The following is a 27432-nucleotide window of genomic DNA, read 5'->3' on the forward strand; positions in this document are numbered from 1 at the left end:
GAATCACGCAAAGACACCGGGATTCTTGGCCCCCGGAGGAGAAGAATTCAATCCGGGGCCAGAGACGAGCCTTGATTACTCAGAGCTTTTGAAGTTTTATTAAAGTATAAAGGAGATAGAGAAAGCTTCTGACATAGGCATCAGAAGGGGGCAGAAGAGTACCCCCCCGCTAGTCTTCAGCTGGACGTTATATAGTCACTAGCAGTCTGCTAATGAAAGAAAGGAATGTCTTAAAATTCAGAATGGCACCAGGCCCCTCACCCATAAGATGCATTTTGGAATAATCTTGGCACCAAATGGTTTATCCTGGGCCATAAAATGATTAACTTGAATCTTGAAGAAGGGCAGACCACCAAATAAATAGTTTCATTTACATAGATTAGGGGAACAATATCTGAGTATAACATACTGGTTTGTCAAGTAGGTTTTGAGCCAAGAGGCGGAACTCTGACTTGAAGACAGAGTTTGGAGATAAATGCATAGTACATTAGCATAGCTTAAGACAAACATTTCCATAAGAAAAAGGCACTGGTTATCTCTAGGTTTGAGAATAGTTAACTTCAGGTGAAACCAGGTGTCCTTATGGCAACACAGTATTTTAAGAGAAACCTCCTTTTAAATTTGTATAGAGAAGGAAAAAATATTGCTAGTTTGTTTCCTCCTGCCGCTTAAGAGAGATAAAAATGTCTGACACTTGCAGGCTATTTCCTCCTTTTGGAGACCCTTGGCCTTCCTGCCTGTTACCCTCTTAATATTATCACCAACACTTGATGAGGTAAAACTTACCAATAGAGGCCTGACACTACACGACACATAAAAAAGTAAAGTTGAAAAAGAAGCAGGGCATGCTTGGTCATTTCACTCCTTAAGTAGTTGACAGGACAGACGTACCAATACATCAGGAAAAATAGGATAAAAATGCTGCTGCTAAGTCGCTTCAGTCGTTCGTGTCTGACTGTGCGACCCCATAGACGGCAGCCCACGAGGCTCCCCGGTCCTCGGGATTCTCCAGGCAAGAACACTGGAGTGGGTTGCCATTTCCTTCTCCAATGCATGAAAGTGAAAAGTGAAAGTGAAGTCGCTCAGTCGTCCGACTCTTCACGACCCCATGGACTGCAGCCTACCAGGCTCCTCTGCCCATGGGATTTTCCAGGCAAGAGTACTGGAGTGGGCTGCCATTGCCTAACTTAATACCTCCCTCCTAATCCTAATGGATGGTGGATAAAGATTTCCTGACCTTCCCAATCTGTCCAGCAACCAATGATGACAAATGATGACTGCTTGAACGCTACTTTTAAAGCACCTATTAATTTGTGGAGGCAAAGGAGAATAGTTCTAATTAAAAGAAACCCACTACAGTGCCTTCCATTACATACTAGGAAGTACACTTATTCATCAAGCCATGGTAGAGTAACAACAACTTATCCTCTCGCCCTATATGACTAAAAAAAGCAGACAAAATCCCTAAAATAATAGTTATCAGACACCAGATTACAGGCAACAGAGGCAGTGATCCTTCAGAAGAAGAGAAACAAGATTAGTCCTATTGCCTCAGATTGCCTGGATGGAGTTTCTAGGCTACAGCAGTTAGAGTGAACCTAACAGGGTCAAGCAGCCCCCTCAATTGAGATGGCATTCAGAACCAAGGAGGCCAAGATATCTACAATCTAAAGGCAGGTTATTTAAGACAAAGAAATCAACCAAAAGAAAGAACTCCAAAACCTGCAGAAGGTTCCCCTTAATTAGCTTTGTACTGACAAGCACAGGTGGTATGAGGAAACAGTCAAAAGCTGGAAAAGAAATTGCCTTCAAGGAGCATGCAGAACAATTTTAGAGGTCACACAGGTTAAGAAATCATTCATGTTTCACCTGGCTGGAATAGAAAAGTGAATAATTCCCTGGTGGCTCATATGGTAAAGAGCTCACCTGCAATACTGGAGATCCAAGTTCCATCCCTGGGTTGGGAAGACCTAATATTTGGGGCACTGAGTAGAATACTCAGAAGGGTATCGACTCAGCAGAAAGGTAAATTAGTCCTAGATTATATATGCAAACTGGTTTCAAGTAACTTAACTACATGCAATGACAAATTCAGAGAATTATACATATTAAAAGAATACAAAAACTCAAACAACAGGAGGTAAAAATCACAATGCTCTGTATTCAATCAATAACTACAAGCACACAAGAAGAAAAGACTACCTATGAGGAAAAGAAAAGGCAATCATATCAATCAAAATCACCTAGAAAAGCAAAAGATGGCAGAACTAGACAAGGAGTTAAAATAGTTATAAATATATTCCATATGTTCAACACTACAAAAAAGTATAAACATGATGAGAGATTTTTTAAAAATATTTTAAAAAAGCAAATCAAACACCTAGATATAAAAAATACAATTTGGGTGTGATTAAGAGCAGATACTGTAGAAGAAAAGATTAGGGAATCTAAGGACATCACAAAATAAAAGAGATGGAAAAAAAGGCTGAGAAAATATGTACAAAATGTAAGTCAGCTGTGTGACATCAAGTACTTACTGTACTTGCAACTGGAGCCTCAAGGTGGGGGTAGGGGAATAAATTTGGAAAATCAGTGGCCAAAACTTTTCCAAATCTGTGAAAAATACAAACCCACAAATCCAAAATCTCTAAGAACTCCAGGAAGAAATATGAAGAAAACATGATAGGACATTATATCAAACTGTTTACACTCAGGAATAAAAAGATAAAAGACAAAGTAGCCAAAGGTAAAAGACATTTCACAAGCAGGGAAACAAAGGTAAGACCAACAGAAAACTTGCTGCTGGAAACAATGGAAGCCGCTGAGTGTGGATCAAACACATTTAAAGTATCAAAAGAGACTCTGGTATAGCCACTGCAGAAGTTCCTCAAAAAATGAAACAAGAATGAAATTTTGCTATTTGCAAGAAAGTGGATGAACCTAGAGAGGATTATGCTTAGTGAAATAAGTCAGAAAGAAAGACAATAGATACTCTATGTTATCACTTATATGTAGAATCTAAAACAAAAAACAAATATCAAAGGAGAAAGAGACTCACAGATGGAAAAAAAATTATCTATCCTTCCTACAAATATCATATACCAATGTTAGCTATGGTCATGATGTACACTGTATCCCTAGCATTTATGTATCTTGGACCTGGAAGTTTGTACCTTTGGATCACTTTCCTCCAATTCTCCCTCCCCTAATCATCCACCTCTGGTAACTACAAGTCTGATCTCTTTTTCTAGGAGTTCAGGTTTTTTGTCTTTTAGATTCCACATATAAATATGTGTCTTTCTCTGGCTTATCTCACTCCACACAATGCCTTCAAAGTCCATCCTTGCTGTCTCAAAAAATCAGTTTTAAAAAAGAAACTACCAAAACAATCATGATTTATTTACCATATAAGTTGTACATACCATATAAACTTATATACCATGAAATTGTCAACATGGGAAAAGTTGGCTGTCTACAACTTTTATCAACTTGCTTACTTTACAAGATATTTCTTTAAAAACATCAAGCAAACCTTCATTCTTTATTATTACAGTTAAAACTTTTTAGCAGCATTATGTTACCTACTCACATTGAGTTAGCAAGATTCTGCTTATTTCAAAATATTTTAATAGTAACTATAAATTTCATCTTTTTATACATAAAAAAATATAAAACTGGCTCAATCAGAATGACATCAACTAATAAATTTAAAATTTTGTTCTACTGGCATCAAATAAACAAAGGTCATTTATATAGTGCCTCCTAAATAACAGATACTAAGTACTAGTCTGCTGAAAGGAAAGCTCTAACAGCTCTGCTGTTATCTTCTGTGTACTTGGCAGCATTAATTTCTGTCCTACCCTCAAATCTAGCTGCACAGCTGGCCAAAGCCTGTGTCTTTTCCCGATAGATGACTGAGCAACTGTGGAAAGAGAAACAGTACTTAAATGAATTTTTACTGATGTTTACTATTTTACAAATTAGGCATGAAACAAGTACTGCTGTGATAGTAAGAAGCCTAATTTGCTTTACCAGTTCTCCCTACATAAGATGGCACATATGAAACAACAAAATTAAAATTTTAAATACAATAATATTCCAAAACCCTATCATACAAATGTATTAAGGCCCTATCACAGTTCCAGATGTCATACAATGAAGATGACAGAACATCAACTACAAAGGTTTTTAGTCAGGTAAATGGGATCATACTTGCCACTGACAGAGAATCTGCTTTCAGACAATTAAATATGAAAAACTTATTTTGTTTATATAAATTTTACAATGAAGTCCAATAACATGAAGTTCCTATCACCAAGAAGAAAACAGTATAAAATAAATACTGTTATTCGCAGACTGCCATTACATCATCTTCAAATGGCTTTATGCTAAATAAAACGCATAGTCTACTGGTTATATTCAGATCTATACTTGTTCTTGTGTGCATACATACATGTAATTCATATTTACATGTGAATATGTAACAGTGCTGTTACCCCCAAATAGTACAATTTATCCCCAAAATAGAAGCTAAGTAAGAGCTCATCCAAAGAAAAGGTTCCACTTCAAATAAGACACAGAGATGAATAAAGATGCAACAAGAAACCAAGAGAAATGCATTCTTTTATGAATAAGTGGTTGCTTTCAAAAGATGGTAAAGCAGACTGTTAAGAACTTAATTTGCTGTACCTGGACTTCAAATAATTGGATTATCCAGTGCAGTGTTATGCAAAAGAATAGTGTATGTTGAATAACTCAGTGTAACTGTAAAATATTTATAACAGATTACCTATGAGATTACCTATTTCTCATGTATGAAGGGTACTGACTATTCACCTTCCTTTTATGGAGCTTTTTATAGTGTGGGGGTCAAATGGTCCTTCCAAACTGAAGTCTTAGCCAAAAAAAATAAATAAATAAAACAACCTAAGTGCTCTACCTTTAATTTCCTGGCCAAAAGTGATGGACCATTTGTCCTAAGGATTTTTAGAGAAAGGTAAAATGATGGTGAGTGTCAGATTCTCCTGCAGATGTTCTAAGGTTAAAAATGATCAAAATCCTTGTCCTAAATGTCATTATGAATAATACAGAATTTAGGGGTGAAAAGACTGACTTCTTGAAATTCTGTTTAAAATACTAGATACTAAAGAAATATGAAGATAGACACAAAGCAAGTACAGCAAACTGTTGACAAACAATGAACCCAAAGAATGGGTTTATGAGATTCATTATCTATTCTTTATTTCTGTACATGTTGATAAATTTTCAAATTAAACTTTAGAAGGAAAAGCAAGGGACTAATTCTCAAATTGGTCACTTGAGAATTCATTAATACACACACAGAATCTTAAAAGAAATTGTAACTTTAGAAAAATAAAACAAACAGGCCAAAATATTAAGTAGTAATTAAATAGTAATTGGGAACATGAGAACCTCATTCTTATATTCTACTTTACATCACCTCCACTCCCATACCCCTAAAATAAGTTGATTTTATTGTTGGGAGGGGGATATACATATATATTACACATTACTAAAATTAAGATACAGGAAGGTGCAGCCAGGATTGAAACAGAACATTAAGTTCTTTAAGAAAAATTAGTATGGGTAAAGGACTTACCTGCTCTTCTCTTTTCTGTTTACGTAACTGTAGTCCTTCTTCCTCCCTCCTCCTGCGCATCTCATCAGGATTCAGGGACTTATTTTTGTAACTTTTCAGGCGAAAGTTCTCCTTTCCTGGGGTAGTCATGATTTCTACAAAAATGAGAGGAAAGAGAGGAGCTTAGCTTACTAGGAATCCTAGAGCTCTGTTACTTTAATAGTTCACTTTTTTAAACATATAAATGCCCAGGAATGTCTAAAAGCTAAACAGCTTTATTAAAGTCTGCAATTCAGTGTCTTTTAGCATATTCACAATTATATGCAATCAACACCAGTCAATTTTAAAAGATTTTCACCACCTCAAAAAGCTATTGCTTCTAGTCTGGATATTTCATATGAATTGAATATGTCTGATCTTCTGTGAATGGTTTCTTCCACTTAGTATAGTATTTTCAAAGCTCATCCAAGTTTTAGCATATATTAGTACTTTATTCCTTTTTGACTGAATAATATCCCATTGTATAGATATACTCCATTATATTTATCCACTCATCAAATGATGGACATTCGGGTTCTTTCCATTTTTTTGGCTACTCTGAAAAGTGCTTCCATAAACATTTATGGACAAGTTTTTATGCAGATCTGTTATCATTTCTCTTGGGTACATATCTATATACTCCATTTAATCATTTCAAGAAGTGCCAAACTATTTTTCCAAAGTGGCTGCACCATTTTACATTTACAAAAGCAGTGTACAAGGGTTGCCAATTTCTCCACATCCTCACCAACACCTGCTATCACAACTTTTTTTTTAAACTGAAGGATCAGTTCAGTTCAGTCACTCAGTCGTGTCCGACCCTTTGCGACCCCATGAATTGCAGCACGCCAGGGCTCCCTGTCCATCACCAACTCCCGGAGTTCACTCAGACTCATGTCCATCGAGTCAGTGATGCCATCCAGCCATCTCATCCTCTGTCATCCTCTTCTCCTCCTGCCCCCAATCCCTCCCAGCATCAGAGTCTATTCCAATGAGTCAACTCTTCACATGAGGTGGCCAAAGTACTGGAGTTTCAGCTTTAGCATCATTCCTTCCAAAGAAATCCCAGGGCTGATCTCCTTCAGAATGGACTGGTTGGATCTCCTTGCAGTCCAAGGGACTCTCAAGAGTCTTCTCCAACACCACAGTTCAAAAGCATCAATTCTTCGACACTCAGCTTTCTTCACAGTCCAACTCTCACATCCATACATGACCACTGGAAACACCATAGCCTTGACTAGACGGACCTTTGTTGGCAAAGTAATATCTCTGCTTTTGAATATGCTATCTAGGTTGGTCGTAACTTTCCTTCCAAGGAGTAAGCGTCTTTTAATTTCATGGTTGCAGTCACCATCTGCAGTGATTTTGGAGCCCCCAAAAATGAAGTCTGACACTGTTTCCCCATCTGTTTCCCATGAAGTGATGGGACGAGATGCCATGATCTTAGTTTTCTGAATGTTGAGCTTTAAGCCAACTTTTTCACTCTCCTCTTTCACTTTCATCAAGAGGCTTTTTAGTTCCTCTTCACTTTCTGCCATAAGGGTGGTGTCATCTGCATATCCGAGGTTATTGATATTTCTTCCGGCAATCTTGATTCCAGCTTGTGCTTCTTCCAGCCCAGCATTTCTCATGATGTACTCTGCATAGAAGTTAAATAAGCAGGGTGACAATATACAGCCTTGACGTACTCCTTTTCCTGTTTGGAACCAGTCTGTTGTTCCATGTCCAGTTCTAACTGCTGCTTCCTTAACTGAAGGATAGTTGATTTACAAAATTTTGTTAGTTTCGGGTATATAGCAAAGTATCACAACCTTTTGATTCTAGCCATTCTAGTGGGATAGATGTCTTTAAATCTGTTTGCCAATTATACATCCTCCATAAAAATTTCTATTCAGATTCTTTGCCCATTTTTAAATTGGGTTGTCGTTTTTACCACAGAGCTGTAAGAGTTCTTTATTCTACATAGAAGTCCCTGTCAGATATATGACTTGATAATATTTTCTTCCATTTTACAGGTTGTCAAATTTTCACTTTCTTGATAGTATACTTTGTAATTTTTTAAATTTTATTTTTAGCCGCATCAGGTCTTCCGTTGCAGCACACAGGCTTCTCTCTATTGGCAGTACAGACTTAGTTGCCCTGCAGCATGTGGGATACCTCAGTTCCCTAATGAGGGATTGAACCTGTATCTCCTGCAATGGAAGGTGGGTTCTTAACTACTGGACCACCAGGGTAGTCCCAATGTTATACTTTGAAGCACAAAAGTTTTTAATGTTCTTAGTGCCATACTTAGCAATTCTTAACCCTCAGTTTCATTCTAAGAGTTTTAGAGTCTTATCTCTTAAATTTAGGTTTGTCAACCATTTTGAGTTAAGTATGGTTTGACATTAAGGATCCAACTACATTATTTTGCATATGGCTACCAGTTGTTCCAGCACTAATGAAAAATGAAAAACCATTCTTTCTCTTTTGTATAGTCTTGATGCGCTTGCTGAAAATCAGTCAATTACAGATTATTTCTCACCTTTCAATTCTATTCCCTTGATGTGTATGTGTATCCTTGTGCCAATTCCACAAAGCCTTGATTACCAATTTTTTTAAAGTAAGTCTTAACATCATGAAGTATGAATCATATTTTATTCATTTTTTTTTTTTAAACTGTTTTGACTCACCTGGACGGAGGGATACACTGTGAGTGTATTCCATGTGACTATTAGAATTCCATGTGACTTTTAGAATCAGTCTGTCAAGTTCTACAAGTCAGGTGGCACTCCAATATGAACTGCATGGAATAAGTAAATCAATTTGGGGAGTGAGTAAAGTGAAGTCCTCAGTCGTGTCCGACTCTTCGAGACCCCATGGACTGCAGCCTACCAGGCCCTTCCGTCCACGGGATTTTTCCAAGCAAGAGTACTGAAGTGGTTGCCATTGCCTTCTCCAAGAAATATCATGAGAGTTGCTGTATTTCTCTAATGCTTACTTTAGGTACAGACATACTAACATGGAGCTAAAATGCATGTGTATGTTTGTGTGTGTTAGTTGCTCAGTGGTGTCCAACTCTCTGTGACCCCATGGACTGTAGCCTGCCAGGTTCCCCAGTCCATGGGATTCTCCAGGCAAGAATACTGGAGTGGGTTGCCATGCCCTTCTCCAAAAGTTGGGGAGTACTGCCACCTTAATGTTAATCTTCCAACCCATGAAGACAATTTTTTTTTTATTTAGATATTTAATGTCTTTCAACAAAGTCTTGTAGTTTTCAGAGTATATTACATTTGTTAAATTTACTAAGTATTTTTATGTGTAGATGGAATTATTTTAATTTCACCTTTGAATTGTTCATAACAAATCTATATAAATACAATCAATTTATATATGTTGATTTTTGTATCCCACAATCTTGCAGAACTGAACTTGTTAATGCTAGTATTTTATTAGTGGATTCTTTAGGATTTTTTGCATACAAGATCATGTCATCTGCCAGAGACAGTTTTGCTACTTTCATTCCAATTCCTTTTCTTCTTCTTGCATAACTGCCATGATCAGAACTTCCAATACAATGTCATATAGAAGTGGAGAGTCGACAATCTTGTCTTACATTCCCGATCCTACGAGAATGTATCCAGTATTTCAACACCAAGTGTGATGTCACCTTCCAAATTTTCATAGATGTTCTTTTTATCACGTGTAGGAAGTTCATTCTTTTTTTTTTTTTTGGAAGTTCTTTCTTAATGCGTAGTTTTTTTCATGCTTTTTGTTTTGATCAGTAAAGGGTATTAGAATTTTGTCAAAAAAATTTTTCCATCTGTTGCAAAAACTTTCGTTTTTTATTTACTGATATATTACATAATTGGTTTGTGAACCTTACATTTCTGGGATAAATGCCACTTGGTCATGCTGTATAAATCTTTTTATGTGTTGCTGACTTTATTTGCTAGTACTTTATTGAGAATTTTTGTGTTCATATTCATAAGAGATATTGGTCTGTACTCCCCTTATGATGTCCTCAGCACCAGGGTAATATTAGCTTTATAAAATATGTTGGGAAGTATTCCTCCTTTCAGTTTTTTCCAAGAGTTGGTGAAGAATTAGTCAATTCTTTAAACGTTTGGCAGAATTCAGCAGGCTAGGGCTTTTCTTTGCAGGTTTTATGATTAATCCAATCTCTTCACTTGTTGCAGGTCTACTCAGATTATGTTTCAGTTTTAGTCTTTCCAAAAGAACGTGTCCATTTTATCTAAGTTATGTGTCCATTTTTCCTAAGCTATAAAACTTTCTGGAGTAGGAAATGGCAACCCACTTCAGTATTCTTGCTGGAAAATTTCATGGACACAGGAGCCTGATGGGGTACAGTCCATGGGGTCACCAAGAGTCAGACACCACTAAGCATGCACAAATGCATGTAACACTGGTACCAGCTGTTCATAAGATTCCTTTATCATCCTCTTATTTTTAGTTATGTTCCTTCTTTCATCTCTGACTCTAGTAATTTGAGTTTTCTTTCTCAACCTAGCTAAGGTTTCTCAATTTTGTTGGTCTTCTCAAAGAACCAGTTTTTGGCTTCCTTAATTTTCTCTACTGTTTTTCTATATTCCAGCTCATTAATTTTTACCTTTTTACTACTTCCATCCTTCTATTTTGCTCTTCTTTTTCCAGTGTCTTACTAAAGAAGGTTAGGTTATTGATTTGATATCTTTCCTCTTTCTTAATTTAGGCATTTATTGCTAGAAATTTCCCTCTAAGCACTGCTTTAGTTGTAGTCCCTAAGTTTTCTCAGGTGCTAACTTCATTTTCATTTATCTTAAAAGTATTTGCTGATTTTCCTTTCTTTTTCTTCTTTGACCCACAGACTATTTAGGAACATGTTCCTTAACTTCCACATATGAGTTCCCCAAATTCCTTTCTGCTTTCATTTCTAATTTCTTTTCACGGTGGTCAGAGAACATCCTTTGTACTATTTCAATCCTCTTAAATGTGTTAGGTTTGTCTTGGGGCCTAGCACGTGGTGTGTCCTAAAATATGTCCCACACGCACTAGAGAAGAATATATATGTTCTGCTGTTGCTAGGTGGTGATGTGTTCTATACACATCTGCTGGGTCTAGTTGGTTTATAGTGTTGTTTCTTTTTTTAATTTATTTATTGAAGGATATGGAGAAGGCAATGGCACCCCACTCCAGTACTCTTGCCTGGCAAATCCCATGGACAGAGGAGCCTGGTAGGCTGCAGTCCATGGGGTCGCTAACAGTTGGATATGACTACCGATTTCACTTTCACTCTTTACTTTCATGCATTGGAGAAGGAAATGGCAACCCACTCCAGTGTTCTTGCTTGGAGAATCCAAGGGACGGGGGAGCCTGGTGGGCTGCCGTCTATGGGGTCGCACAGAGTCGGACATGACTGAAGCGACTTAGCAGCAGCAGCAGCATTGAAGGATAATTGCTTTACAGAATTTTGTTGTTTTCTGTCAAACTTCAACATGAATCAGCCATAGGTATACATATATTCCCTCCCTTCTGAACCTCCCTCCCATCTCCCTCCCCATCCCACCCGTCTAGGTTGATTCAGAGCCCCTGTTTGAGTTTCCTGAGCCATATGGCAAACTCTCGTTGACCATCTATTGTACATATGGTAATGTAAGTCTCCATGTTACTTTTCCCATACACCTCACCCTCTCCACCCCTCTCATGTCCATATATAGTGTTGTTTCTTTGCTGACCTTATGCTAAGTGGTTCTGTCCATTATTGAAAGTACAGTAATTGAAGTCTCCCAACCACTATTGTTGAACTATTTCCTTTTCTTTTCTGTGTTTTTGCTTCATGTATTTTGATGCTATTATTAGGTACATATAATAACTTTGACCTATCTAGTGGATTGACCCTTTTATCACCATAAAGTGTCTCTCTTTATCTCTAGTAACATTGTTTTTTTTACTATAAATTTATTTAATTGGAGGCTAATTACAGCACTGTATTGGTTTTGCCATACATCAACATGAATCCACCACGGGTGTACACGTGTTCATTCTTTGTTTTAAAATCTATTCTGTTATTAGTATAGCCACTCACGGGTGTACACGTGTTCATTCTTTGTTTTAAAATCTATTCTGTTATTAGTATAGCCACTCCAGCTTCTTCCTATTTTTTTCCATACTTACACCTTTGATGTATCCGTATGTTTGAACTTAAAATATGTCTCAGGGATTTCCCTAGCAGTTCAGTGGTTAGGACTCCACACTTCCATTGTAGGGAGCATGGGTTCCATCTCCAGTTAAGGAACTAAGATCCCATGTGCCACGATGCAGCCAAAAAATAATATAAGGTAAATAACGTATGTCTCTTATAGACAGTATATAGTTGGATACAGTCTGACAATTTCTGCATTTCTAATTAAACTGTTTAATCAATTCATATTTAGTGTTATTACTGATACAGTTGGCGTGATGACTGCTTTTTCATTTTTTATTTTCTGTCTCATGTCTTTTGTTCCTCTATTACTGCTTTCTTTTGTAGTACTTTTTAATGAAGCACTTAAAAATTTCTATAGTGATTTTTCACTGTATTTTTTTGTTTTTTCCCCCTAAGAGTTGCTCAAGGGCTTTCCATACACTTTCACTTCTCAGAATCAGCTTCAGACTTAACACTCTTTAAATTCCAAGGACATATAGAAACATTATGTTATATAATTCTATCCCTTTTCCCATTTTATCATACTGTTGTTATATAATGTTACAAACCCAACAACAGTTATTACTACTTTATCATCTATGTTATTTCCTTAGCTTAACATAGGTTTGTTCCCACTCACCTACTCTGAGCTGTTATTAGCAGATACATTTCAAATATATTACATTTCTACAGGCCCAAGAATACATTACATTAAGGCCCCTACACATGAAGTTACAAGCTGCAAACATGTATTCACATGTCCAATCATGTAAGTTAGTTCACGTTCTGGTGTACACTGTCACATGTGTGCATCTGTTAAAAATGGTTGTGCTTCTGTGTATGTACTTCACTGTACTGTACTGTACGTTGCTGTTGTTCAGATGTACTGTATGTTGTTGTTGTTCAGTCGCTAAGTCATCTCCAACTCTATGGGACCTCATCGCCTGCAGCATGCCAAGCTTCCCTTTCCTTTACTGCCTCCTGGAATTTGCTCAAACTCACATCGATTGAGTCAGTGATGCCATCCAAACATCTCGTCCTCTGTCATCCCCTTCTCCTCCTGCCCTCAATCTTTCCCAGTATCAGGGTCTTTTCCAAAAAGCTGGCTCAGTGTCATGTCAGGATGGCCAAGTGGTCTAAGGCACCAGACTCAAGATTCTATCTTCCAAAGAGCTGGCTCTTTGCATCAGGTGGCCAAAGTATTACAGCTTCAGCATCAGTCTTTCCAATGAACATTAAGGGCTGATTTCCTTAAGGATTTACTAGTCTGTTCTTCCTGTTGTCCAAGAGATTCTCAAGAGTCTTCTCTAGCACCACAATTCAAAAACATCAATTCTTTGGCACTCATTCTTCTTAGTATCTTTATTTCAAGCCCAGGATGTCCAGAAGCAAATGTAAAAGCAGCAGTGACATAAGCTGGTACTGCTAAGAAACTAAGTACCAAGCAATAATGATAGAAACAAAAGTGAAAATAACTGAGAGAGCAGAGGAAGTAACTTAAGAACTGAAGAGATTCACAATGCAGGAAACTGCAAGGGGATTTTCTTTATTTGAGAAAGCACTGTTAAGGTTTTGAGGCAAGGACACGAATGTAGAACAGTACATATGAAGGTTGCAACAGCTGTTCAGAATGCAATCCAGTGATACTGTGTCACCTACGACAAGAAGAACAGAGCTACTACCCAGACATGACTGGATAATTTTTTAAGAAGGTAGACTGAATGGAATCCAGCAAGGAACCAGAACCTGTGCCATCAATGTCAGGCGTGAGTAAAACTGCAGCATGCTTTCCATCTCCTACTGCTGACGATCCTTCAGCTCTACCATTTCCCACCTCCTCTCCCTACTCTAGTCAGCAACTCTTCTTTCCTGTTCCCTCAGTGCCAGCCCGTATGCCAGCTGTTGCACTTTATTATTGTACTTTTCAAGGTACTGTACTGAAGATTAAAAATGTTCATTTTTTTTGTTTTTCATGTATTATTTTTATGAAAAATATTATAAACGTATTACAGTATAGTACTGTTGATATAAAGATGGTTGTGTTAATTGTGTACCTAGACTAACTTTGTTGGACTTATGAACAAATTGGACTTATCAGAACAGAACTCATTTGTATGTAGGGGATTTACTGTACACACATTTTACACACCTGCTTTTAAAATCAGTTTTAAGAAAAGGGAAGGAAAAAATATGTGCTTTTACACTCTCTTTTCAGTTCAGTTCAGTTCAGTTCAGTTGCTCAGTCGTGTCCGACTCTTTGCGACCCCATGAATCGCAGCACGCCAGGCCTCCCTGTCCATCACCAACTCCCAGAGTTCACTCAGACTCATGTCCATCGAGTCAGTGATGCCATCCAGCCATCTCATTCTCTGTCGTCCCCTTCCCCTCCTGCCCCCAATCCCTCCCAGCATCAGAGTCTTTTTTCAATGAGTCAACTCTTCACATGAGGTGGCCAAAGTACTGGAGTTTCAGCTTTAGCATCATTCCTTCCAAAGAAATCCCAGGGCTGATCTCCTTCAGAATGGACTGGTTGGATCTCCTTGCAGTCCAAGGGACTCTCAAGAGTCTTCTCCAACACCACAGTTCAAAAGCATCAATTCTTCGGCACTCAGCCTTCTTCACAGTCCAACTCTCACATCCATACATGACCACAGGAAAAACCATAGCCTTGACTAGACGGACCTTTGTTGGCAAAGTAATGTCTCTGCTTTTGAATATGCTATCTAGGTTGGCCATAACTTTCCTTCCAAGGAGTAAGCATCTTTTAATTTCATGGCTGCAGTCACCATCTGCAGTGATTTTGGAGCCCCCAAAAATAAAATCTGACACTGTTTCCACTGTTTCCCCATCTATTTCCCATTAAAATTACATAATTACCTTTACTGGTGCTCTTTGTTCATGCAGACCACAACTACCACCTACAATCACTTGCTTTCAGCCTAAAGAACGTCCTATAGCCATCTTGCAAGTTAAGTGTGTCAGTAGCAAAGTCTCTCAGAAGGTGTATCTGGAAAGTATCATACCTTCATTTTTAAAAGACAGCTTTGCAAGATATAAAAAAATTGGGGTTAACAGTATTTGTCTATTACTCTACCACCTTCTGGACTTTGTTTCTGATGAGAAGTCAGCTATTTTTTTTTTTTTTTAAATCAGGGTTCTTCTAAGTAAATAATTGGCTGTTTTCCTCTCCTTTTCTTATTTTCAACAGTCACAGTGGCAGGTCCATTTGCAGATTTTCTTACATTGATCCTACTTGAAGTTCTTTGGGTTCTTTCGATGTATATGTAGGTCACTCTTTTTCTATAAGTTTGAGATGTTTTCAACCATTATCTCCATGAATACTTTTCCACTTTTTTTCTCCCCTTTTCTTCTTGTACTCTATGTACACTGTGATGCAGTTAATGGTGCCCCACATTCCTCTGAGGTGCTTTTCAATTTTATTCATTTTTTTCCTCTCCTTTCTTTGGATTTCTATAGATCTATTCCCAGTTCACTAATTCTATCTTTCCACCAGTTCAAATCTTACTATTGAGCCCCCTAACTTTTCATAGTTATAGTACTGTTCAACTCCAGAATTTCCACTTTGTTCTTCTTCAGAATTTCTGTCCCTTGATTGTTAGTATCTATTTGACACAGGTTGTCATCATATTTGACTTTTTTGATGAAGGTTTCCTTTGATTATTTGAATACATTTATAATGATAACTTCAAAGCCTATTTCTATTAAATCCAACATCTTTTCTCACAGGCAGTTTCTATTGTCTGTTTTTCCCAGTGTATCAGCCATATTTTCCTGGGCTTTGTTTTTGTTTGCACATCTTTTACCTTTTTACTGGGAACTCACCATCTTTTATAATACTATGTGGCAACTCTGAGTACACTCCTCCATCTATGAGGTTTTATATTTTTATCTGCTTACTTGTTTAGCAATTTGCTGTTTTATTTTAAAGAAGTCCACTTTCCCACCACACACACCCAGCCGCTTGGAATGTTAAACCTCTGACGTTGATCCTCAGTGGGGAAATAGCCTAGATATGCCCAAAGTCATCTTGCCCTAACAGTAATTTGTCAGGACTCTTTCTGTGACTACTCCCAGATATTAACCTCCACTAATTGCCAGCTGATCACTCTACTGTTTTTAAACAACAGCTTCAGGCACAAATTGTGCTACAGAGGAATCCAGTCAGATTCAGGCTCCTTTGAAGGAGTAGTTTCAAGTCAGTGTTTGACATTCACTGTCTCCAGAAAGGCCCCTTCCAGCTGTCTCTTATCCCAGGTTCTTGCTGGCAAACTCAATGGCCTGAAGTTTAGTTTGTATCTTCTTGAATCTATAAACGTCCCAACTGCCTTTGGGAGGCAGTTTTCACAAACAATCTCCACTGTTTGTGAAAGTACTCTTAGGTTTGAACTTCTCCAGCTCTACTGCAAATGAAGTCAGTTCCTTGAGGCAGAGATTAAGAGCTATGTTTTATGACCTGCTTCTCTCAGTTCAGTTCACTCAGTCATATCTGACTCTGCAACCCCATGGACTGCAGCACACCAGGCCTCCCTGTCCATCACCAACTCCTGGAGTTTACTCAAACTCATGTCCATTGAGTTAGTAATGCCATTCAACCACCTCATCGTCTGTGGTCCCCTTCTCCTCCAACCTATCCCCAAGCAAAATCTCTGAATAGAGGCTCTCAAGATGAGGATGTGGACAACAGCACATTTTTTGGAGTGACACCCATTTAAGAATTGAGTATTTGGTGGGGGACAGGTAGCAAACAGAGACTGTTTCTCCTGACATAGAGCTACCACTTTACAACCTACAGAAAAGGTAATCTATTCCCTAGCAGCTCTGTTACCAAGGTAACCCTTTATTCCACAAGTAGGGGCTAGACAGAAGGTAGCCCCCTACTTCTCCAACACATTTGCCCAAAACTTACCCTCAAGAGCAGGCATCTGGGGGTAGGATGAGAAATCCTGATATCCTGCTTCTCCTAGGAAGAAAACATTCCTTCCAGCAGAAGTTGCCCATTTACTGTATGCCCTAGGACCTATTTCCAAATCTCTAAGAAGTTGCTTTTTAATAGTTTTCCTCTGTTGTTCTAGTGACCAGGTCTGCAGAGTTCTTATGCTATCAGACTTAAAAGTCAAAGAAACAGTTATTTTTAAGATGATTTTGATGCAAGCCTGGTTTGAGAATCACTGATTGATAGTGTCCTATGTCACATCACCTATTTTACTTGAATCTCTTTAAAAAACAAAAAAGCGTACAGGGCAAGAATTATTATTCTCATCCTTTATAGGGAAGGATTCAGGAGGCTCACAGATAATTAAGGTCAAATAAGGTCATAAGGACGGGGCCTTAATCCAATAGTGTAGGTGTTCTTACCAGAGCAAGAGACACCAGAGACCTCTACCTACACCCACTGCCCCATGCTCAGACAAGAAGTTATATGAGCAAAGAGACAGAAGGTGACCATCTGCAAGTCAGGAAAAGAGGCCTTACCAGAAGCCAACCCTGTTGGAACCTTGATCCTAGACATGTAGCCTCCAGAACTGTGAGAAAATAAATTTCTGTTGTTTAAATCACCCAATCTGTGGTACTTTTTTAATGGCAGCCCAAGCAGACTAATACATATACCCAATGGTATTCTGTCAGATAGACTGAAAGACTGGTGCAATGCAGATGAGAATTTGCAAATAATTCTGAAGGAATCATAACTAATGGTGTTGATTCTTAAGGCAAGTAGCATTTTGGTTCTGAAATATCACAGGACAGCATAATATCAACAGTGCTGCAATGACATCCATATTAAAGAATCAGAAGTTTCAGGTTAAAGATATAGTAGTATAGAAACATGGCAAGATCCGGATAAAGTTTACAAGCAAAATCAATTAGATTTAAATAACTAGAAGCCTAGATTCAACATGGAGCTGGAAGGGCAAGCAATTAAGGAAAGGCAAAGTTGGGAACACAGCATACACATACAGAGAGAGAAAAAATGATAACATAAATGGAGCAGAAGGCGAACTGAACAACTGGGGAAGGTGGATGAAAGGTAAACAGGTGGGCTTTGTACATTTCATCTATAAGATTTAAATTATTTCAAAAAAATTTTAAGCTAGAAAAATTCTAAAGAGGAAAGAAATGGTCACACAAAACTTAATTATTCACTTGCTTTTTATTAAAGTGACATAAGAAGCAAGTCCAGAGAAGAGGTCTGGCACTGAAGCCCTACTTTCAAACTTACTTCTAAGCACCAAGATGTAGAGAAGATACTAAAACTCTGTGAATCTGGGTTTTCTTATTAGCACTATGGAGATCATACTTCGTAAGGTGAAGAGAAGTAACATATGAAAGCATACTTCGATTGTCTGGCCCATATATAGATCACACCTGATATTTGTGTAATGAAATGGCTATAAATAGCTCTAAATGTTCAAAAAAAGATCTCATCTGACTAAACTGATCAGGGGTGGCTTCATAGACAAGATGGTGTTTCAGGAAGGCTGTGAGGCATAGATAGGACTACAGGAGCTAAAAGACAAAGACCCACAAAGGTGGAGACCTTAGAAAGAACAACCTTAGAAAGAATTGATAAGAATAGTAGTTAAGTCATGTTTCATTAGAGCAACTGTTCTTTAAAAGAAGTAAGTACACATGAGAAATGCAAAGGCCTCTTGGTTTTTTCTTTATTACTTCTTTGGTTAAATTTTGGTATCAAAGAACTCACAAATGACTCCAACATTCTGATAATTTCTACCATTCATATACTGCACCTGTGTCTTTGAATTTCAAAGCGTTAAAAAAAAGAAGAAGAAGAAAGAAATCCAAACACTATGAAAGGGTATAAAAAGAAAAATGAAAGTGTATCTCCCTCACTGTTTCTAAAGGTAGCCACTATCAAGTTTTCCATATATCTTTTCAAGAATTGGTTATACAAACACATACATACCCTTTCAGTTATTACTGTATACTGACAGAGCAATTCTATACCCAGTTTTGCACTCTGTGTCAACTTTCAACTTTCCTAGAGAGTTTTATCATTTTTAACAACAGAGTAATTTTTATAGCATAATAACTAGACCAGACACATCACTGACAATTAAGCCTGACTTCAACTTTCCAATGGGGCTTCCCTGATAGCTCAGTTGGTAAAGAATCCTCCTGCAATGCAGGAGATTCCGGTTAGATTTCTGGGTTGGGAATATCTGCTGGAGAAGGGATAGGCTACCCACTCCAGTATTCTTGGGCTTCCCTTGTGGCACAGCTGGTAAAGAATCCACCTGCAATGTGGGAGACCTGGGTTCAATCCCTGGGTTGGGAAGATCCCCTGGAGAAGGGAACAGCTACCCACTCCAGTATTCTGGCCTGGAGAACTCCATCGACTGTATAGTCCATAGAGTTGCAAAAAGTAGGACACAACTGTGAGCAACTTTCACTTCACTTCAATTTTCTATTACAAACAATGCTGTAACCAATATTCTCTCTCATGTATTTGTAATTATAGCCATAAATGAAATAAAAACAACGGAATCTCAAGGTTAAAAATATGTTCATTTAAAATTTTAATACTGTCAAAGTTCCCTCTAAAATACTGCACCAACGTACCAGTGAATGAGTGCAACAGTTCCCCACCACCATCACTTACCCAAGGCTGATTCAAAATTTTCCATATCTGACAGGATAACATGTGAAAAAAAAATGTTTCTCATGAACACTAGTTCCATAATACTCTCAGTTATATGCTTTTTTCACTTTCACTCACAAGTTATTCAGAGGTATGGTGATGAGATGGCATCAGCAGTCTGGTGCCTAAAGGAATGTTTGTTGTATATTCTTATGTTTTAAAATGTAATCTTTATTTCTAAAACAATAAATATTAACAGATAGACAATAATATAAAAGTTTTTCAGCATCCTCAGTCCATGTAAATCTGACACCAAAATATTGAGAATCTTTGGTTCAGATAATCTTCTCTGTCTTAAGAGGGGGAAAACAATCCTTTGATATTCAGACAGCATTCAATTCATAGATTAAGGAAACACATTTACAATACTGTATCTGTTTGGTCAGAAATTATGTATTTCCACTTAGCTCTTTTGTTACAATGATAAAAGTAATGTTTCCTTCCATTATATCCTAATTGGTCATTGTTTGTTTATAGGAAAATTACTCATTATTATATGTTCATTTTTTAAAGCCAGCCACTGAATTAAATCAGCTACTGAATTCTGTTTCTGATACTTTCAGATGACATTCTTGACACTGTTTTTTGGGTTTTTTTTTTTAAAGCTTATGTTTATTGGGGTATAATTTACATACAAACTGGAGAATTCTTAGAGAGATGGGAATACCAGACCACCTTACCTGCCTCCTGAGAAACCTGTATGCAGGTCAAGAAGCAACAGTTAGAACAGGACAGGGAACAACAGACTGGGAAAGGAGTACATCAAGGATGTATTTTTTTGTTTATTTAACTTATATGCAGGGAACATCATGCAAAATACAGGACTGGATGAAACACAAGCTAGAATCAAGACTGCCGGGAGCAACATCAATAACCTCAGACATGCACATGACACCACCGTTATGGCAGAAAGCGAAGAGGACTAAAGAGCCTCTTGATGAAGGTGAAAGAGGAGAGTGAAAAAGCTGGCTTAAAACTCAACATTCAAAAAACTAAGATCATGGCATCTGGTCCCATCACTTCATGGCACATAGATGGGGAAAACAATGGAAAAACAGTGAAAGACTTTATTTTCTTGGGCTCCAAAATCACTGCAGATGGTGACTGCAGCCACAAAATTAAAACACACTTGCTCCTTAGAAGGAAAGCTATGACAAACTGAGACAGTATATTAAAAAGCAGAGACACTACTTTGCCCACAAAGGTCCATATAGTCAAAGCTGTGGTTTTTCCAGTAGTCATGTATGGATATGTGAGTTGGACTGTAAAGGCTGAGCATAGAAGAATTGATGTTTTCAAACTGTGGTATTGCAGAAGACTCTTGAGTCTCAATGGACGCTGAGTTTGAGCAAACTCCTGGAGGTAGTGGACAGGGAAGCCTGGCATGCTGCAGTCCATGGAGTCACAGAGAGTCAGCCACGACTGAGCAGCTGAACAACAGCAACAAAATTTACACACAGTAAAACCTGCTGTTTAAGTAAACATCATGACTATGAAGATGAGAACATTTTTCGCACCTACAAAAACTTCAGTCAGGTCCCTCAGTAATAAATCCACTTGCCCCAATCCCAAGCAAACTGTCCCTATAATTTTCATTTTCCAGAATGTAAAATAAATGGAGCCATACAAAATGTAGCATTTTGCATGTGGCTTCATTCACTTAGTATTAACTAATTTGAGCTACCTTCATATTGTTGTATTTATTAGTAACTGATTCATTTTATTGCTGAATTATATTCCATTGTATTTCACAATATGCTTATCTATTCACCAGTGATGGACATCTAGATTGCAGTTTGGGGTGATGATGAATAAACTACTATAAACATTCATATACAGCTTTTGCTTAGATCAGTGATTTCATCGTTCTTGGTTAAAACATAAGAGTGAGACTGCTGGGTCATACGGATCCACTGGAGAAGGAAATATAGTTTTCTTGGCTGTAAAATGGGGAAAAAAAAAAAAAGAAGGAAATGGCAACCCACTCCAGTATTCTTGCCTGGAAAATCCCATGGACAGGAGCCTGGCAGGCTACAGTCCATGGGATTGCAATAGTCGTACACGACTTAGCGACTAAACCACCACCATTTTAAGTATAAGTTTAACTTCACAAGAAATTGTCAAACTGCTTTCTACAGTGGCTATAATATCATGCATTTCTACCAGCAATTTATGATAGCTCCAGTTGTGTCATAGTAGAGATAGTTTTTAAAAAATCACATGTTAAGTACCAACCATCCATATCTATTTCATTAAAGTTAAAAACCTGAATGTGTGTTGAATTAGATCAAATGTCTTTTTGGCAGTTATTAAAATGGTCATTGTTTATCTCCTCTGACACATTAAATATGACGAGATATTAATACATTTCTTAACAATGATTGTTGACTCCTGGAATAAACACATTTGGTCACAGTGTATTATTCTTAATAATTATTAGTTTTCTTAAAAATGTCGGTATCCATACATGAGATTGATTATTTAATAAAATACCCTCCTCCCTCTTTGGGTGGATATTGTATTCACCACATGATTCCAGTTTTATGACATTCTGAAAGAGGCAAAACTATTTAAAAGATCAGCAGTTGCCAGGGGTTTAAGGGATGAATAGCAGAGTGCAAGAGGATTTTGGAGGCAGTGAACCTATTCTGTTGGATACTGTAACAGCTGATATATGTCATTTTACATTTGTCAAAACCCACACACAGAGTGTACAACTCCAAGAATGAACCTAAATGTAGCCTACTGGCTTTGGGTGATAATGATGCATCAATGTTCACTGGATTACAACCAATGTACCACTCTGGTGAAAATGTAAGTGGTAACGGACACTGTGTGTATATGGGGTAGGCAGTAGATGGGAACTCAGTAGTTTCCAATCAATTCTGCTGGGAACCTAAAATTGCTCTAATAGTCAACATTTTAAAAAAAAAATCAAGGATTTCTTTGCAAATGAAATAAATGAGACTGAGTTCTCTCTGAGCATGGGAATGAGGAGATTATATTTGCCGCGTGGGAGGTTTTTTGAAAAGCAGACACAACTGTCCTTTCAAAAATTTGAAGCAACAGGTCTGACAAACACCAGGTCTCTATTGCTGTTCTTTCTTTCAAAAATTACCAAGTGTATTCTGATACGCATCTGCATGCAACTGAAAATCTCCATAGTGGGAGCAAAAGTTTTACTGGAAACAGATGCAAAATAATTTTGTCTCCCTTATGGCTCAGGGGATAAAGAATTTGCCTGCAATGTAGGAGATCAGGGTTCAATCCCTGGGTCAGGAAGATCCCCTGGAGAAGGGAAGGGCAACCCACTCCAGTATTCCTGCCTGGAAAATCCCATGGACAGAGGAACCTGGTGGGCTACAGTCCATAGGGTCTCAAAGAGTCAGACACAACTTAGCGACTAACACTCTTTTCGTTTCAATGCAAAACACAACTGAAATGTAAGCTGCAGTTGGATTGAAGAAAGCTCAGGTAACAAAGAAGTGAAATCATTTCTATAGAGATTTATAATCAAATGAACATGTAATAGAATGAGAAAATTATCTTTATACTAAGCAAACATCTTTAGGATATTATCACCTAAGTGACTAATTTAAAAACTTAAGTTATTGTCAGTAACTTTGCACTCTCTCAGGAACCAGAAGCCTTTAAAGACATTATGCCCAATTTTCCTTGTTTTCTAGGAAAATAAAGCCCCAAAAGCAATAAAGTTAAAAGCAAGATGCAAAACTGGTGGTAAAACAGAAATGTACTCTTTCAAAATGAAATCTACCAATTTCCCCTTCATGTCTATTTAGTTAAAATAATCAAAATTTGCCTATTATTCCATCCAAAGTGTTTATCTATTCCTATCTATTCTCACTGCCACCAGTCTGATTTAGGTGCCTATCATACAGATAGATAACTTGTAGTTGTTCAGTTGCTAAGTCATGTCCAATTTTGTACAGCTGCATAACTGCAACAGCTCTCAACCACCCTTCCTTAACCTTAGACTGTTTGCTTTTTAATTCATCCTTCACACAGCTCTCAAATTAATCTTAACACTTTGTCACTGCATAATTTCAATGTCTAAGAACCTGTGCTCATGTATGGATCTGAGAGTTGGACTGTGAAGAAAGCTGAGCGCCGAAGAATTGATGCTTTTGAACTGTGGTGTTGGAGAAGACTCTCGAGAGCCCCTTGGACTGCAAGGAGATCCAACCAGTCCATCCTAAAGGAGATCAGTCCTGGGTGTTCATTGGAAGGACTGATGCTGAAGCTGAAACTCCAATATTTTGGCCACCTCATGCGAAGAGCTGACTCATTGGAAAAGACTCTGATGCTGGGAGGGATTGGGGGCAGGAGAAGGGGACGACAGAGGATGAGATGGTTGGATGGCATCACTGACTTGATGGACATGAGTTTGGGTGAATTCCGGGAGTTGGTGATGGACAGGGAGGCCTGGCGTGCTGTGATTCATGGGGTCGCAACGAGTCGGACACGACTAACTGAACTGAACTAAAGGACCTAGAATGAGTTTTTAGCACTTCTTAGATCAAATCTGAACTCCTTTGTCCTACAAGTTCCTTTGGCCTTGATTCATTCAATATTTTTTCCACTCTTCATCACCACTCTTCATCACCAATCTATACCCAAAACACACTGGGTGTAGATACATTTTTATTATATTGGTATACACTATATTCAGTACCCTGAGTCAATCCAAGCAGTCAATAAATCCCAAACACATGCTGCTGCTAAGTCACTTCAGTTGTATCTGACTCTGTGTGACCCCAAAGACAGCAACCCACCAGGCTCCCCAGTCCCTGGGATTCTCCAGGCAAGAACACTGGAGTGGGTTGCCATTTCCTTCTCCAATGCATGAAAGTGAAAAGTGAAAGTGAAGTCACTCAGTCGTGTCCGACTCTTAGCGACCCCATGGACTGCAGCCTACCAGGCTCCTCCATCCATGGGATTTGCCAGACAAGAGTACTGGAGTGGGGTGCCATTGCCTTCTCCAAAACACATGCTAACCACTGTAAATATTTAAAATTCACAATATTCTTTGTGCAACACTATAAAATGTTAGTATATTTAATTCCATTGTATAAATAAAGCATAATTTTATAAGAAAACATGACATGTACTTAATATTAAAAAACCAAAACTATAAGAAAGTAGGACTACAAAATAAACAAGTTGCAGATTTATAAATTTAACCATAAATGAATCTTAAGTATAAAAAATTTTCAGTTCATTGGTGAATATTTTTGGAATCTATTTTTTCATTAGAGAATGGAGAGGTGTGAGTTTGCATTCCAGAGTATATGCTCTCCCATTTGTAAGTATTTATTATTCATTTGTTGTCAACGTCTAGTCAAGTGGGTTTCCCTTGTGGCTCAGCTGGTAAAGAATCCACCTGCAATGCTGGAGACCTGGGTTCAATCCTTGGTTGGGAAGGCCCCTTGGAGAAGGGAAAGGCTACTCACTCCAGTATTCTGGCCTGGAGAATTCCATGGACTGTATGGTCCATGGAGTTGCAAAGAGTCGGACACAACTGAGTGATTTTCACTTCTAGAGTCAAGTAGTAACAGGTCCCTTAAAAATATTTTAATAAAAATTAGGAAAGAAAAATGAAATTTAAAATATCCTACCCATATCTTCCCTGTAAAATCATTAGAGGATCTTATTTTAGTGACAACATTCTTGTGTTCAATGGGGGCAAGTTTTGAAAAAACCCTGCAATAAGTCTCTTCTGGGAGAAGTCAATGCTACAAATACAATTCTTAGCTGCTTATCTTTGATTACATCTTACAGTTTCAACCCTATTAATCTAATAGAAATCCATCCTTTCTTTCATGTCTCAGCTTCAGACCTTCTTTAACTGAGACGTTTACTATAACCTTCGACCTTCCAGTATCTATGGGTTCCCATTGTGCAAGGCTCTATGAAGACATTCTCAATATCCAAACATTTAAAGGAAAATATTTACCAAAGATTTTGGGAATTTACACCCCAAGACTTAGTAATTCCACTTTTGGAATGTACCCAAAGGAAATAAAATCAATATTATATATAAGAATGATGACAGCAGAATGACTGATACTTGAAAACTTGTAAACCTAAAAATTCCAAAATGAGGGCTTGACTATGAGACATAATCATAATATACTGGGAAATAAGAAAAAGAGAATATTAACACATGAAGAATCTGGGTGGTGGGAACAAAACCCCAATCTGTACCATTCTCTGTATTTTTAAAAATATTTCATAACATAAAAATCTTAAATGGAAATTAATATTCTTTTATCTTCCAAATTTTCTATAGTAGGTAATATACTAACTATACAATAAGAAAAACTTTCAAAAAGTAAAGGTGGAAACATATAATTTACTACAATAAGGCTTCCCAGCCTAACTAAAACATTAAATTTCCTTACTTTTGGCTAGAACTTAATCAACATGTTGCTATTTCATCAAATTCTTTACCATCTGAGACACCAGGGAAGCCCTCTGGTTGAATACTTCAGGTCTTTATGAACAGTGAAAACTTCCTCTTCCCTTATAAGTTAGATTTTTTTTTAACAGAAATCTTTCCCCAAAAAAGCCATAAAGGACTCCTTCATGGGAGCAGGGGGGACTTGTGTTTATCCAATTCATATTCATTACTGATTTTAATATATCTGCTATGTATACACTTAAAAGTGTTCTCATAAATTTAAATTAAGATTTATCACTTTAGGATGTATGTGCTTTCCTCCCAAAACATATTAACATCTTAATGCTCAGAAATTTAATTTTATTCAACACTAAAGTACTGATTATACAACACTCAAATACCATGGAGAGAATGAAGGGACCAGAAGATAAAGAGTTTAAGAAATAAAATGATAGATTTGGTAGACTCATCCATACCAAAATAATAACTTTTTTTAAAAAAGGATGAACTACAAAGATAGAACACAAAAAGAGAGCATCAAAGGTCACAGATGAGATGTCAAAAACTTTTTAGAAGCCTTAAAACAGGTGATCTAATATTTTACTAGTGAAGTGGCGAATTCTGAAGCCTAAGCACCTGTATTACTTTGCTAGCATGTGAGATGAGTGCAACTGTGCAGTAGTTTGAACGTTCTTTGGCACTGCCTTTCTTGGGGATAAAAACTGATCTTTTGCAGTCCAAGATAGGCTTCAACAGCACATGAACCAAGAACTTTCAGATGTTCAAGGTGGATTCAGAAAAGGCAGTGGAACCAGAGATCAAATTGCCAACATCCACTGGATCATAGAAAAAGCAAGAGAGTTCCAGAAAAACACCCACTTCTGCTTTATTAACTACGCTAAAGCCTTTGACTGTGAAAACTGTAAAAAGTTCTTAGATATGGGAATACCAGACCACCTTACCTGCCGCCTGAGAAATGTGTATGCAGGCCAAGAAGCAACAGTTAGAATCAGACATGGAACAATGGACTGGTATACAGATTGGGAAAGGAGTATGTCAAGCCTATATACTGTCACCCTGCGTATTTAACTTATATGCAGAGTACACCATGCGAAATGCTATGCTGGAAGAAGCACAAGCTAGAATCAAAAAGATTGCCAGAAGTATCAATAACCTCAGATATGAAGACGACACTACCCTAATAGCAGAAAGCAAAGAGAAACTAAAGAGCCTCTTGATGAAGGTGAAAGAGGAGAGTGAAAAAGCTGGCTGAAAACTCAGCATTCAAAAAACTAAGATCATGGCATCCAGTCCCATCACTTCATGGCAAATAGACGGGAAAACAATGGAAACAGTGACAGATTTTCTTGGACTCCAAAATCACTGCAGATGATGACTGCAGCCATGAAACTAAAAGATGCTTGCTCCTTGGAAGAAAAGCTATGACCAACCTAGACAGCATATTAAAAAACAGAGACATTACTTTGCCAACAAAGGTCCGTCTAGTCAAAGCTATGTTTTTTTCTAGTCAT

At 37.7% G+C, this 27432-nt stretch overlaps 1 protein-coding gene across 1 annotated transcript in view; it reads right to left on the bottom strand.

The window, feature by feature from the left end:
• Positions 1 to 27432, bottom strand: part of KPNA1 (karyopherin subunit alpha 1) — a 70958-nt gene that overhangs the window by 37151 nt on the left and 6375 nt on the right. The window contains exon 2 of the mRNA XM_019955797.2: positions 5621 to 5754. Coding sequence (XP_019811356.1) covers positions 5621 to 5749 — 129 coding nt within the window. The 5' untranslated portion in view covers positions 5750 to 5754. The remainder of the gene's footprint in view (positions 1 to 5620; positions 5755 to 27432) is intronic.

This window comes from Bos indicus, chromosome 1 (assembly GCF_029378745.1).
Source record: "Bos indicus isolate NIAB-ARS_2022 breed Sahiwal x Tharparkar chromosome 1, NIAB-ARS_B.indTharparkar_mat_pri_1.0, whole genome shotgun sequence".
NCBI classification, from domain to species: Eukaryota; Metazoa; Chordata; class Mammalia; order Artiodactyla; family Bovidae; genus Bos; species Bos indicus.